The sequence below is a fragment of the Ceratotherium simum genome, chromosome 18 (genome assembly GCF_057802395.1).
Source record: "Ceratotherium simum simum isolate JZ-2026a chromosome 18, ASM5780239v1, whole genome shotgun sequence".
In the NCBI taxonomy this organism is placed as follows: domain Eukaryota; kingdom Metazoa; phylum Chordata; class Mammalia; order Perissodactyla; family Rhinocerotidae; genus Ceratotherium; species Ceratotherium simum.
Window position 1 is genome coordinate 58,532,026 of NC_141917.1, and position 13,625 is coordinate 58,545,650.

General features: G+C 46.5%; 1 protein-coding gene across 1 annotated transcript; it reads right to left on the minus strand.

The window, feature by feature from the left end:
- Nucleotides 1-12,392: 12,392 nt before the first annotated feature.
- On the minus strand, nt 12,393-13,315 carry LOC101404877 (olfactory receptor 10H5-like). The gene is given in 2 exon segments (XM_014779873.2): nt 12,393-13,294; nt 13,297-13,315. Coding segments are annotated over 2 exon segments (921 nt in total).
- Nucleotides 13,316-13,625: the final 310 nt, after the last annotated feature.

A 13,625-nucleotide genomic window follows, 5' to 3' on the forward strand; every position in this document is an offset into this window, starting at 1 on the left:
AGATTATACTATACTATAAGAGAATACTATGAAAAGCTATATGCCAACCAATTCGACAATCTGGAAGAAATGGATAAATTCTTAGAATCATGCAACCTTCCAAAACTGGATCAAGAAGAAGTAGAGAATTTGAATAGACCAATCACCAGTCAGGAGATTGAAACAGTAATCAAAAACCTCCCCAAAAATAAAAGTCCAGGACCAGACGGCTTCCCTGGTGAATTCTACCAAACATTCAAAGAAGACATAATACCTATCCTTCTCAAACTCTTCCAAAAAATTGAGGAGGGGGGAAAGCTCCCTAACTCATTCTATGAAGCCGACATTACCCTGATACCAAAACCAGACAAGGACAACACAAAAAAAGAAAATTACAGGCCAATATCACTGATGAACATCGATACAAAAATCCTCAACAAAATACTAGCAAGTCGCATACAACAATACGTTAAAAAGATTATACACCATGATCAAGTGGGATTTATTCCAGGTATGCAGGGATGGTTCAACATTCGCAAATCAATCAACGTGATACACCACATTAATAAAATGAAGAATAAAAATCACATGATCATCTCAATAGATGCAGAGAAAGCATTTGACAAGATACAGCATCCATTTATGATAAAAACTCTGAATAAAATGGGTATAGAAGGAAAGTACCTCAACATAATAAAGACCATATATGAGAAACCCACAGCTAATATCATCCTCAATGGTGAAAAACTGAAAGCTATCCCTCTAAGAACAGGAACCAGACAAGGATGCCCACTGTCACCACTCCTATTTAACATAGTACTGGAAGTCCTAGCAAGAGCAATCAGGCAAGAGAAAGAAATAAAAGGGATCCAAATTGGAAAGGAAGAAGTGAAACTGTCACTATTTGCCGATGACATGATTTTATATATAGAAAACCCTAAAGAATCCACCAGAAAACTTTTAGAAGTAATAAACGAATATGGTAAAGTTGCAGGATACAAAATCAACATACAAAAATCAGTTGCATTTCTATACACTAACAACGAAGTAGCAGAAAGAGAAATTAAGAATACCATCCCATTTACAACTGCAACAAAAAGAATAAAATACCTAGGAATAAACTTAACCAAAGAGGTGAAAGAGCTGTACACGGAAAACTATAAAACATTGCTGAAAGAAATTGAAGAAGACACAAAGAAATGGAAAGATATTCCATGCTCTTGGATTGGAAGAATTAACATAGTTAAGATGTCCATACTTCCTAAAGCCATCTATAGATTCAATGCAATCCCTATCAAAGTTCCAACAACATTTTTCACAGAAATAGAGCAAAGAATCCTAAAACTTATATGGAACAACAAAAGACCCCGAATAGCTAAAGGAATCCTGAGAAAAAAGAACAAAGCTGGAGGTATCACACTCCCCAATTTCAAAATATGCTACAAAGCTGTAGTAACCAAAACAGCATGGTACTGGCACAAAAACAGACACACAGATCAATGGAATAGAGTCGAAAGCCCAGAAGTAAACCCACACATCTATGGACAGCTAATCTTTGACAAAGGAGCCAAGAACATACAATGGAGAAAAGAAAGTCTCTTCAACAAATGGTCTTGGGAAAACTGGATAGCCACATGCAAAAAAATGAAAGTAGACCCTTACCTTACACCATACACAAAAATTAACTCAAAATGTATTAAAGACTTGAATGTAAGACCTGAAACTATGAAACTTCTAGAAGAAAACATAGGCAGTACGCTCTTCGACATCGGTCTTAGCAACATGTTTTCAAGCACCATGTCTGACCGGGCAAGAGAAACAATAGAAAAAATAAACAAATGGGACTACATCAAACTAAAAAGTTTCTGCACAACAAAGGAAACCATCAACAAAACGAAAAGACAACCTAACAATTGGGAGAAGATATTTGCAAACCATACATCTGATAAGGGCTTAATCTCCAAAATATATAAAGAACTCATGCATCTCAACAACAAAAAAACTAACAACCCAGTTAAAAAATGGGCAAAAGACCTGAACAGACATTTCTCCAAAGAAGATATACAGATGGCCAACAGACACATGAAAAGATGTTCAAAATCATTAACTATCAGGCAAATACAACGAGATATCACCTCACGCCCGTCAGAATGGCTATAATTAACAAAACGGGAAACAACACGTGTTGGAGAGGGTGTGGAGAGAAGGGAACTCTCATACACTGCTGGTGGGAGTGCAAACTGGTGCAGCCACTATGGAAAACAGTATGGAGATTCCTCAAAAATCAAGGATAGAACTACCATATGATCCAGCTGTTCCACTGCTGGGTATTTATCCAAAGAACTTGGAAACACCAATGCGTAAAGATACATGCACCCCTGTGTTCATTGCAGCGTTATTCACAATAGCCAAGACTTGGAAGCAACCTAAGTGCCCATCAAGGGACGAATGGATAAAGAAGCTGTGGTATATATACACAATGGAATACTACTCAGCCATAAGAAACGATGAAATCCAGCCATTTGTGACAACATGGATGGACATTGAGGGTATAATGCAAAGTGAAATAAGTCAGAGGGAGAAGGTCAAATACCGTATGATTTCCTTCATTAAGTAGTAGATAATAACAACAATAAACAAACACATAGAGACAGAGATTGGATTGGTGGTTACCAGAGGGGAAGGGGGGAGGGAGGAGGGTGAAAGGGATAATTCGGCACATGTGTGTGGTGACGGGTTGTAATCAGTATTTGGGTGGTGAACATGATGTAATCTATGCAGAAATAGAAGTATAATGATGTACACCTGAAATTTATACAATGTTATAAACCAATGTTACTGCAATAAACAAAAAATTTAAAAAAAAGTTTACTGCTGCCTACTTTTCATATTTTCTATCCACTGTACATTTATAAAGTGTTTTTTCTCCCTTCCACATATCTTTTGGATAGATCAAGCGTGGATGATGGTTTTTAAACACGATCCAATATTATGTAGCTGGTAAAATTATTAAGTCTATGAGGAAACATAGGGCATATATGTGAAATTTATATACTAATATAATAAGTGTGTAAATACTTATGTATGAGTACAAGGATTGAAGGACAAGACGAAAAACTGTACTTAGGGGGCCGGCCCCATGGCTTAGCAGTTAAGTGCGTGCGCTCCGCTACTGGCGGCCCGGGTTCGGATCCCAGGCGCGCATCAAGGCACTGCTTGTCCAGCCATGCTGAGGCCGCGTCCCACATACAGCAACTAGAAGGATGTGCAACCATGACATACAACTATCTACTGGGGCTTTGGGGAGAAAAAGGGGGGGAAAAAAAAAGGAGGAGGATTGACAACAGATGTTAGCTCAGGGCCAGTCTTCCTCAGCAAAAAGGAGGAGGATTGGCATGGATGTTAGTTCAGGGCTGATCTTCCTCCCCCCAAACAAACAAACAAACAAACAAACAAAACCTGTACTTAGGTGATTCTCACAGGTTTCTTTAAAGAGGTCATTTTAAAGGTTTGTCAGGCAAAGTGGCATACCAGAAAGAAAACTAATTTTAAACTCAGCAAAATCATGATTTAAATGCCACCAGAGCCACTTAACAGCTTTGGAACCTGGAGAAAAGTTTTAAAGCTGATACTCCCAGGACTGTCACAATTACAGGAGAGAATGTAGTTACAGTGTTTGGGAGTAGAGACCACTCAATAATTGTGATGCTCTCCTCCCCTCCTGTGGAATCCAATTCCTAATTTCAAAATTTAAATGAAAGTAAATAAAAGTGTTGGGGCATGACCTTGCTCACTAACCCTAAAGAAGAGGACTCTCAAGAGCGACCACCTAAATTGACACAACCACATTTGGAAGGAAGCTATGGGACTCTGGAGGCTAAGTTGACCAGACGCCTAAAGTGAGGCTCGTCTGCTGGGAGCAGTCGAGGGAGTGCCCACGGCCTTGGACAGAAAGTCATGTTTGGAGAGCAGCTTGTTGCTCGCCGCCTTCTGCACCCAGATGCCTGAATTCTCTCCCCTGCCATTTTATCTGATGATAAGCTATCAATGGATCTCAGTCTCTGTGCCAATCCAGGAAGGAAGAGAAATACGGGAGGTTTGAAGAGGGCAGTTTCCTTTCAGGGGCTGGAGGAAAGTACCCATGCAAAGTGGGGGCAGCTCAGAGCATAGTGGGCTGCAGCCTGGTCTGAGGGCATGTGCAGTGCTGGAGGGCTGCACTGGAGCTCATGGTCCTGGGGTCCACCTCTCCTCTCAGGCTGCAGGAAGCAGTTGAGAAAAGAGTTGGGAAATGTAGTCCTTTAATCCACCCCATCAGGCTGGATTGTGGGTTTATGGCTCATTTCCTTTGACCTCATTAACTTCCCCTCCAATATTCCTCTGTCCAGAAGGCTCAGCTAGGTGTGTCAAGCGTTTTAAATCATCAGCGTAAACCATGCTTTAACCTAGGATCCAGAGTCTAGGCAGGTGGCTGTGCTGATCTCTTCTCCCTTATCAAGAAGGAACCCAGCATCAGAAAATTCACCCCCAACGGGACAGAGAGTGAACCCAGGAACCCGGGGGTGAGGGTGTGTCTATGGGGGTGGAGGACTCTTCTCTGCTCCCTGCCCTCCCTTGAGTGAATTTCTCTCCAGGGTGATGGGAACAAAAATTTAATCCCTGGAAATTCTTTGCCTGACAGTTACTCTGATCCTGTTTCTGGCGGCCACTTTCCTCAGCATTGCTCTGACAAATGGGAAGAGATTGGCCTGCTGGAGTCTGGGGTGACTGGAGTGACCCAGTCTCTCCATTGCCCATCTCGCAAATGAAGGGGCCCACTAAGCTGGGGCAGAGATTGGAAAAGAAGGGATGGCCATGGGCTTGGGTGGCCTGACTGCTGTGGGGATGGGAGGACATGCAGAGGGGAGCTGTGACCCCCTCTCAACCCCCAGCCTTGGAGGCACCTCAGGTGATCCTTCAGCTGAATTTGGAGCAGGAACTGACAGGTGTGAGAGCCTCCCTAACAAACAGCCAGGTGTGAACAGAACTAGAACACTGGGGTATTCTGGAGGCAGGGTAGTGTGGCAGTGAGAACTCAGGCCCTGGGGTCAGGCAGAGCTAGTTCAGATCCTGGCCCTGCCCCTTACAAGCTGCATGTCCGTGGGTGAGGGACTAAATTTCACTGAGCCTCAGTTTCATCATTTGCACAATGGGGGCTTAAATTGAGCCCACCTCAGAGGCTGCTCTAAGCAGTTAGTGAGATGACGCATGGACAGCATTTGGGACTGGCTCGTAGTAAGTTATTAGGGAATAGCAGTGGCAGTCTTATTCATATTACCATGGTCATCTCCAGGAGGAAGGGCATCAAGTGTGCAGAGAATGGGGTGTGGGCTCGCGGAAGTGTCTGAAAGGGATGATGAGGAAGGATGAAGGGAGGAGAGGAGAACTTCTAGAAATAGAGGAAGCAAGCATTGTTACAAGAGCAGCCCACGGACCACAGACCTGGACCTGGTCCCAGGCACCGGTTGCAGTGCCTTCCCCCTCCCTCTGAGGCTGTCCTGACCATCCCCTGGTTCCCCAGGTCAGCTATGGCAGTGCATCTGGGCTCATTGGGGGAGCTTCTGACACCCTGAATGGGGGGTCTGGGGGCCTGATGACAGGGGTGAAGAGAGCCAGTCCTGGGGGCAATGAGTGGTGGGGGCTGGGAAAATTCCCCGATCCTTAGGGGTCATAAATGTGGGCTGGAAGGAAGAGGCAGACCGTGGATCTGAGGGTTTCTGGGTTCAGAGAATCCTGGAGCCAGGCTGGGGACTGAGGACCATGCACTTGCCCTCACCCGCCACCTCCCAGTCTCCAAGATGCTGACACCATTCCAGAATGAGCTGAGCAGCAAAAGTGGAAACAGTGAGCACCTCCTCAGGCCTCTGTGGCCACCCTTGTGGGGCTTTGACAGCATCTTCATCGGGTCTCCCGGTGACCCAGGGGCTGGCAGACGCGAGCACGACCCGGACTTCATTATCGTCCAGATATTCCGGAAAGTGGAGGCCGCGCAGGTCCTCAATAGCCAAGGGAGGGCTGAGGGGAGGCAGAGGCGCCGCCTCATTCAGCACCAGGGACAGCGGCTGCCATCGGGCTCCTTGGCCTCCGGGGCTGCAGGGGGCGCCAGCACAAGTACATCCCACAAACACCTGGGGCACAGAATGCAAGGCCTGAGCGCCTTGCAGGGGCTCACTGAGGTGGGGACCGTGAGGATTATGGTTGCAGAAAGAGGAAAAAAATCTGGTACTGGGATCCAATGACTTATGCTAGCTTATTATGATTATTATTATTATGATTCCTCAGTCCATCAGCTTCCTGAGGTCAGGAAGTCTGTCCATCTTGCTCACCATCCCACCCAGCATGGAACTTGGAAGATATAACTGAATAACAAATATTTCTTCTGGGAATCAATGTATTCCCCACAATACTGAACAATCCAGAATGTTGGCTTACATTGTTTACTGTGAGAAACCTCTTTGCCCCCCAAGACAATGGAAAATGGTGTGTGGGGAGCTGTGTTTGAGGTCAGACTGACCTGACTTTAAATCCTGCTTCCCATTTTCCACCTAATTAGATCAACATCTCAGAGACGTAGTCTACATCTGTGTAAATAAAAGGATGTTCAGAGCAGTGGCATTTATGATTGGAAAGCATTAGATATATCCATTAATAAAGGACTGTTGAACAAACGTTGGTTCATTCGTATGGTGGAACACAAGGCAGCCATTAAAATCACTCAATCCGGGCCGGCCCCGTGGCTCAGTGGTTAAGTGCGCGCGCTCTGCTGCTGGCGGCCCGGGTTCGGATCCGGGCGTGCACGGACGCACCGCTTGTCCGGCCATGCTGAGGCCGCGTCCCACATACAGCAACTAGAAGGATGTGCAGCTATGACATACAACTATCTACTGGGGCTTTGGGGGAAAAAATAAATAAATAAACATTTAAAAACAAAATCACTCAATCCTTCGACTTCGTCAGCATCCCTCTCTCCCTGGGGAGCCCATCTAGTGTCATGGCCTTATGTACCTTCTGCACCAGCTGATCCAAAAATAGTTATCTTTATCCCCATAAAACTGACTACTCAATATCTCTATGTGGATATTGAGCAGGCATCTCGAACTTAATGGGTCCCAAACTGAACTCTTGGATATTTCCTTTGTCATTATCATTCTCTTCCTTTCTCTCTCTCTCTCTCACATACACTCACACACTTCCTCCCATCATCTTTCTTATCTCAGAAAAGAGCATCTCAGTCTCAATTCCTTGGAGACATTTCTGCTCAAACATCCTAGAGTCCTTCCCCAACCATACTACACAAAATAGAAACAGCTCTGGCCATGTCCTTTCTCTCTTGATCTGCTTTATTTGTCTCTCGTGTGCTTATTATCAACTGGCACATATCTGCTTCTTGGATATTGTCTGTCTCTGCCCTAGAATGTGGCTTTGAGGAGGTCAGGGACTCTCTGTCTGTTTTGTCCACTGCTGAACGCCTACATGGAATATGGTAGGTTCTCAAATATTTGTTGAAAAAATTAACTTAGAAGAATGAGGTAAAAGAGGGTAACTGTGAGGTGCAATTTTTGTCCATCCAATTAGATGGGTGTGGAGAAATTGACTATCATACATTGTTGTGTGTCCTTAGGCAGGTCACTTGCCCTCTCTGAGCTTACCCTCTAAGAACGTAAAAGCACCTACCTTCTAAGACAGTTATGAGACTTAAGTGAGAAAACGCTTGTGAACGGCTTAGCACAGTGCCTGGCATATGGATATCCTCAGTAAACAGTAGTTAGGGTGATATTATAATTTCAAGTTTTGCTTGATGAGCTTGGGATCAGTGGGAGAGGCGTGAGTTGGAAATGACCAGTTGGAGCCACCGCTTTGACGTGCCCATCTTGGTTATCAGTGAGGCAGAAGGTGTGGGACCTCAGTGGAGAGGGTGGGTCCAAGAGGGGAAGCCACCGGGAGATGTGCTACTCCAATTGAGCTTCCTGACCTGCCCCTCTTCTCCCAGAATCCCTTTCTCCAGGAACAGCCTCCTCTCTGTCTCTTAGCAGCCATGAATGGTTCCTGCGACTCATCACCATGGCAACAGCTGATGGGAAGAGAGACAGATGTGAGATAAAGAGAGATGCTGTGACCTGCAGGTAGGGCTGTGCAGTGGTTAAGTGATGAAGCAAATTGGCCCTGGTTAAGTCACATCCCATCTCTTATCCTCAGTTTCTCATCATTAAAACAGGTTGACTAGTAATGTAGCTTCGTCTTGGGATGGCTCTGAGAATTACATAACATCATCTATGTAGGACAATTGACAGTGACTGGCACACAATAAGCACTCAATAAATGGCACACAATAAGCACTCAATAAATGGCTTTTAAAGGTCTATTTAACAATTACTTGTGGCCTTCTGTGTCTCAAATCCTGTGCCAGTTTTGGGAGGACAGTACCATTGCTCTTGAAAGACTTTGAAGCATTTCCACAGTGCTTGGTGGGATGACACATAGCAAAATATCAGGGCTCTCACCAAGATATGGACCAAGTGCTAAGGGCCACCAAAAGGGGGGTGACTGCATAGCTTGTGATGCATCAGCTAGGTCTTCCATACTCCTGTACTCCAGTGGACTCACCAGTGCCCCCCTGCCCAGGGGACACTTGGAAATTTCTGGAGACATTTTTGGTTGTTACAGCTCTGCTACAATGTCTAGTGGGTCAAGGCCAGGATGCTGCTCAACCTCCTACAACACACAGAGCGGACTCCACCCCAAAGGATGAGCTGTTCCCAAATATCAACAGTGCCAAGGAAGATAAACCCTGCTGTACTCATCAACAAACACGTATTGAGCACCTACTGTGTGCCAGGCAATTTTTAGACACCACTGGGGATACAATGTTGGACTGATTAGACATGACCCCTGATCTCAGTGTTTGCAGTTGAGAGGGGAAGATGTGGATATTAAACAAATAATCACACTGATCAGTGTATATGATAAATCGTGATAAAAGCTATGAGGAAAAGAAATGAGTTGCTATGAGGGCTTATAACAGGGGTGGTGACCCAATATGGGGACATCAGGGGAGGCTTTCCTGAGGAGGTGTCATCTAAGGTCAGACCTAAGGATGTGTACGAGGAAGGGTGTTCCAGGTAGAAGCAGCAGCGTGTACAAGGCTCCTGGGGTAAAGTGTGCTTGGTTTATTGCAAGAACTGGAGCTAGTGGTGCTGGAGAGCTGCGGAGGGCTGGGGACTAAAGTTGGAGATGAAGCACGGGCCCGACCACACTAGGGTTTGTCCTGTGTCCTAAGGGTATAAGCAGAGGGCGATTTTTCAGATTTCCCTTTAGAAAGATCCCTCTGGCTGCTGGACAGGGACAGCCTGCGGGGTTGAGACTGGAGAAGGAAAACATCCTTGAGAGGGGACTGAACTTTCATCCACAAGCAAGGGGGTCGATTTTGGAAGAGCAGAACAAGAGAAGTGGAGGCAGCAAATTGCGTCTCTCAAGCTGGCTTTTGCCTCCAGCAATTAGCACAGAAACACTTGGCTCCGATTAGTGCGGGAGGGGGTCCCCAATGTGTGGAGATCTGCCCCTCAACAGCCCTTCTCTGTGCTTCAGGCCCTTTAATCCCCTCCCTGGGCTCTGTCCCCGCCTTGGGGATACCCAAGAATGTGGCACAGCGGGGACCATTAGCAAGGAATGGCAAACATCTAGGAATGGAGGGAGTGGGGGAGATTCAGAAAGTGGAAGCTGAATAATGGAGGGGAGGACAGGGCCCTAGGGGTGGGGGTCCTGGCGAACACCAGCGGGCAGAGGGCGGGGCTGTCTCCACCCCTGTGATGTGCAGGGTCATCTCCCCTGGACCCTGGTTTTGTTTACACTGACCTTTGGGCACTTATCCCTATTTTCCATCACCAGGTAGTTAATGAGGGCTTCTAGGTTTTGGTCTTTTGCAGGGAAATGAAACGCAGGTTGTTTTTTGGAGGGGTCAGTGGGGGGAGGGTCTAGCAGAGCCAGGACTAGGGTCAGGCAAACGAGGCATTCCCCTGGACAACCAAATTTAAGGAGCCACCACATAATTCCATGATCAAGATAAATCCTATTTAATGTAATATTTTTAAAAATAAAAATTAATGCAAAATATTCACATTGAACAACATATCAACATTTTAAATAAAGATGTGATGCCGCACTGACTGTACTAAAAAAGTTAGATAATGACCAGTGTTGGTGAGGATGTAGAGAAGTCAGACCCTCATACAATGCTGGTGGCGATGTAAAATGGTGCAGCCTCTTTGGAAACAGTCTGCAGTTCCTCAAATGATTAAACATAGAGTTACCCTATGAGCCATCAATTCCCCTCACAGGTATATATCCCCAAATGAAAACATAAGTCCACTCAAAAACTAGTACATGAATGTTCATAGCAGCATTACTCATGATAGCCAAAAGGTGGAGACAACCCAAATATCTATGAACAGTTGAATGGATAAACACATGTGGTATATCCATACAATGGAATATTATTCAGCCATCAAAAGGAACGAAGCACTGATGCATGCTTCAACATGGATTAACCTTGAAAACGTTATGCTGAGATAGTTGCCAGACACAAAAGGGTAAGTATTATATGATTCCATTTATATGAAATGTCTAGAATAGGCAAATCTATAGAGACAGTAGATTAGTGGTTGCTTAGAGCTGGAGGGAAGGGGAAAGTGAGCTGATAGCTGAAGGGTACAGGATTTCTTTTGGAGGTGGTGAAAATGTTCTAAATTGACTTTGGTGATGATTACACATATCTTTGAATGGGTAATTTACATGGTGTATGAATTTTTTCCCCATAAAGCCGTTTCTAAAAGACCACATTGAGCTGATGATACATGCAAAATCTTGGAAGTTGTTACCAGCATAACTAATAACAAGAAAGGAAGAAAGGGAGGAAGGAAGAGAGGGAGTGAGGATGGAGCGGGGAGAGAGAGAGAAGGAGAGAAAGTTACGCTGTCTCCAACTCAGATATCTGGCTTTATCTTTGAGCTAAAGTTTCTGTAGACCAGTGGCTCCCAATCTTTTCCCCAGATTTTTGTAGAGCGTGGTTCCCAGAGTGTACCGTCAGGCGACCAGCAGCATCACCTGACATCGTGTTAGAAATGCAGATCCTAGTGCCCCTCTGAGATCCTATGAATCAGACGCTCTGGGGTGGGGCCCTGCAACCTGTGACTTAACCATCCCCCCAGGTGACTCTGATGTGCCCCCAGCTTGCAGACACACACTAGACTCGCTCCTGCCACGGAGGACTCACTCGGCTGACCCCACACTGCATCCCTGCACCTCCCTGTCATCGTGACCCTGGGAAAGTCCCGAAACTCACTGTGTCCCTTTCCTCAGTTAAAAATGGGGTGTAACCCAAAAGGGGCTGCCTGACTCCACCTGAGCGCCTTTTATGAGGCAGGGCACAGCCTGGGGATGCGTCCCCCCAATATATCTGACTCCACAACACATGAAAGAGAAGTGGATTTTTATTGAGGATTTTGAGGGAGTTGGGGAAGGGGATTTACATCAGGCACTCTTAGGCAACCTTATAAACCTTATAAAATGCCCATTGACCCCCTGCTCTTTCCTTGAATTTCTTCACCCATCACTGGGCCCATCACCTCCCCTAGGTCCTGGTCAACTGGCAGCAATCGGGTGTTTCTTCCTGTCCCTCCCCTTTCCCTCATCCCAGCCACCACTTCCTCATCCCTCTCCAGGTCTCTGCCCCGTCTCTCTACACATTTCTTTTCTCACAAGGAGAAATGCAGATACCTTCTCTCTCTCTCTCTAATTTGCATCCTCAGGTCAGCGAACAAAGTCAACTCATAGGACGAGACACCCTTCCTCCTAAAATGTGAGGAACTGAAAATGAAAACTAATTCCCTCCATCAAAAATGCTTTCCTTTCTGCAATACGATAGTCACAATGAGAGAGATGAAGTGTCCAAAGCACAGAACACAATGCTTGGTATACAGTAGGCACCAAATCACTGCTGCATGTTTGCGTCATTTGGGCAGAGCAAGCATCCCTCATTGACACATTCGAGACAAACCACGCACACAGGTTCCCAACACAGCAACCTGGGCATTCCCTCCTCCATGGACAACCCACTCTCAGCACAGGAAACAGAAGGAAGTTGACACACGAGGTCAATATTGGGGAGCTGTGACCCCACGGGATCCAGGAGGAATGAGGTCAACCAGACTGGGGGAAAGGAGAGAAAACAAACATCTGGAATTTACAGAGCACTTGCTGAGGGGGACGAAGGGGGAATTCACAAACAGGAATCATCACAGTGAAGCATAGTGTTCCCATTTTACAGATGGAAGACCGAAGGGTGTCCATCCACCACAGTCCCTGCCACAAAACCAGCCGCTTCAGGAGCTTTGGAGAAAGAGCTTGCTGAGGAAGGTATTCCTCATGGTGTTGTTCAGCTCCTTGTTCCTGAGGCTGAAGATGATGGGGCTGAGGCAGGGTGTGAGGACTGTGTAGGTGATGCCCATCAGGCTGTCTCCTTCTAGAGACTGGGGACCCTTGGGCTTGAGGTAGATGACAGAGGCGAAGCCGTAGTGCACGATTCCCACGGTGAGGAGGGACGCACACATGGAGAAGGCTTTGTGCCGACCTTCAGCTGACGGGATCCTCAAGATGGCGTCCACGATGAAGGCGTAGGAGAGGAGGATGAGGAGACAGCAGCCCAGCAGGCCCTTGGCCACCCCTGGTACATCAGTTCCACAGGCCAACTTCAGGAGAGGCAGCACATGGCAGAAGAAATGGTGGACCTTATTGGGTCCACAGAAGTTGAGGTGGAAAATGGCTGTTGTCACCACCAGCCCCGTGACTGAGCCACCAGCCCAGGACCAGGCCACCAGGCAGGCACAGCTACCAGGGCTCATGAGCACTTTGCAGCACAGGGTGTGGCAGATGGCCATGTAGCAGTCGTAGCCCACGACGGTAAGCAGGAAGGAGCGGGTGAACCCAAATGTGAAGGAGAAGAACATCTGGCTGGCACAGGCTGTGAGGGTGATGGAGTGGTGGGTGGAGAGCAGGTCAGCCAGCATGCGGGGGATGACGGTGAAGGTTTAGAGGGTCTCGGGGATGGAGAGAGCACACAGGAAGAGGTACCTGGGCGTTTGGAGGCTGCGCTCTCTCCAGATGGTGGCCATGATGAGCAGGTTCCCCAGCAGCGGGAACATGTACATCAGCAGGAACAGCAGGAAGAACATCAGCTGAAGGTGAGGGAAGGGGGAGAAGCCGATGAGGATGAATTCAGACACGGGGTGTGGTTTAGCCCCAGCATGGCAGCCACACCTGTTGGGGGAGAGAGGAAGAAGGTCCAGGGTCTCTAGTGAGCCTTTCCTGAGAGGACTTCCCGGAGAGGCTCCTTCACCTCCTTAGTCCATCTGAAAAATGGTGCTCCTAATAATGGTCTGTGCTTCACAGAGCTGTTTGAGGTTTCAATAAGATCATGCATCTAAAATGCTTAGCACAGGTCCTGGCACATAGTAAGAATTCAATGAATAATAATAATAATTATTATTATTACTATAATTTTAAAATCCCAGTGGTAGGAACTCAGGGTCTCTGTTCAGCCACACCTGGGTTGAGTC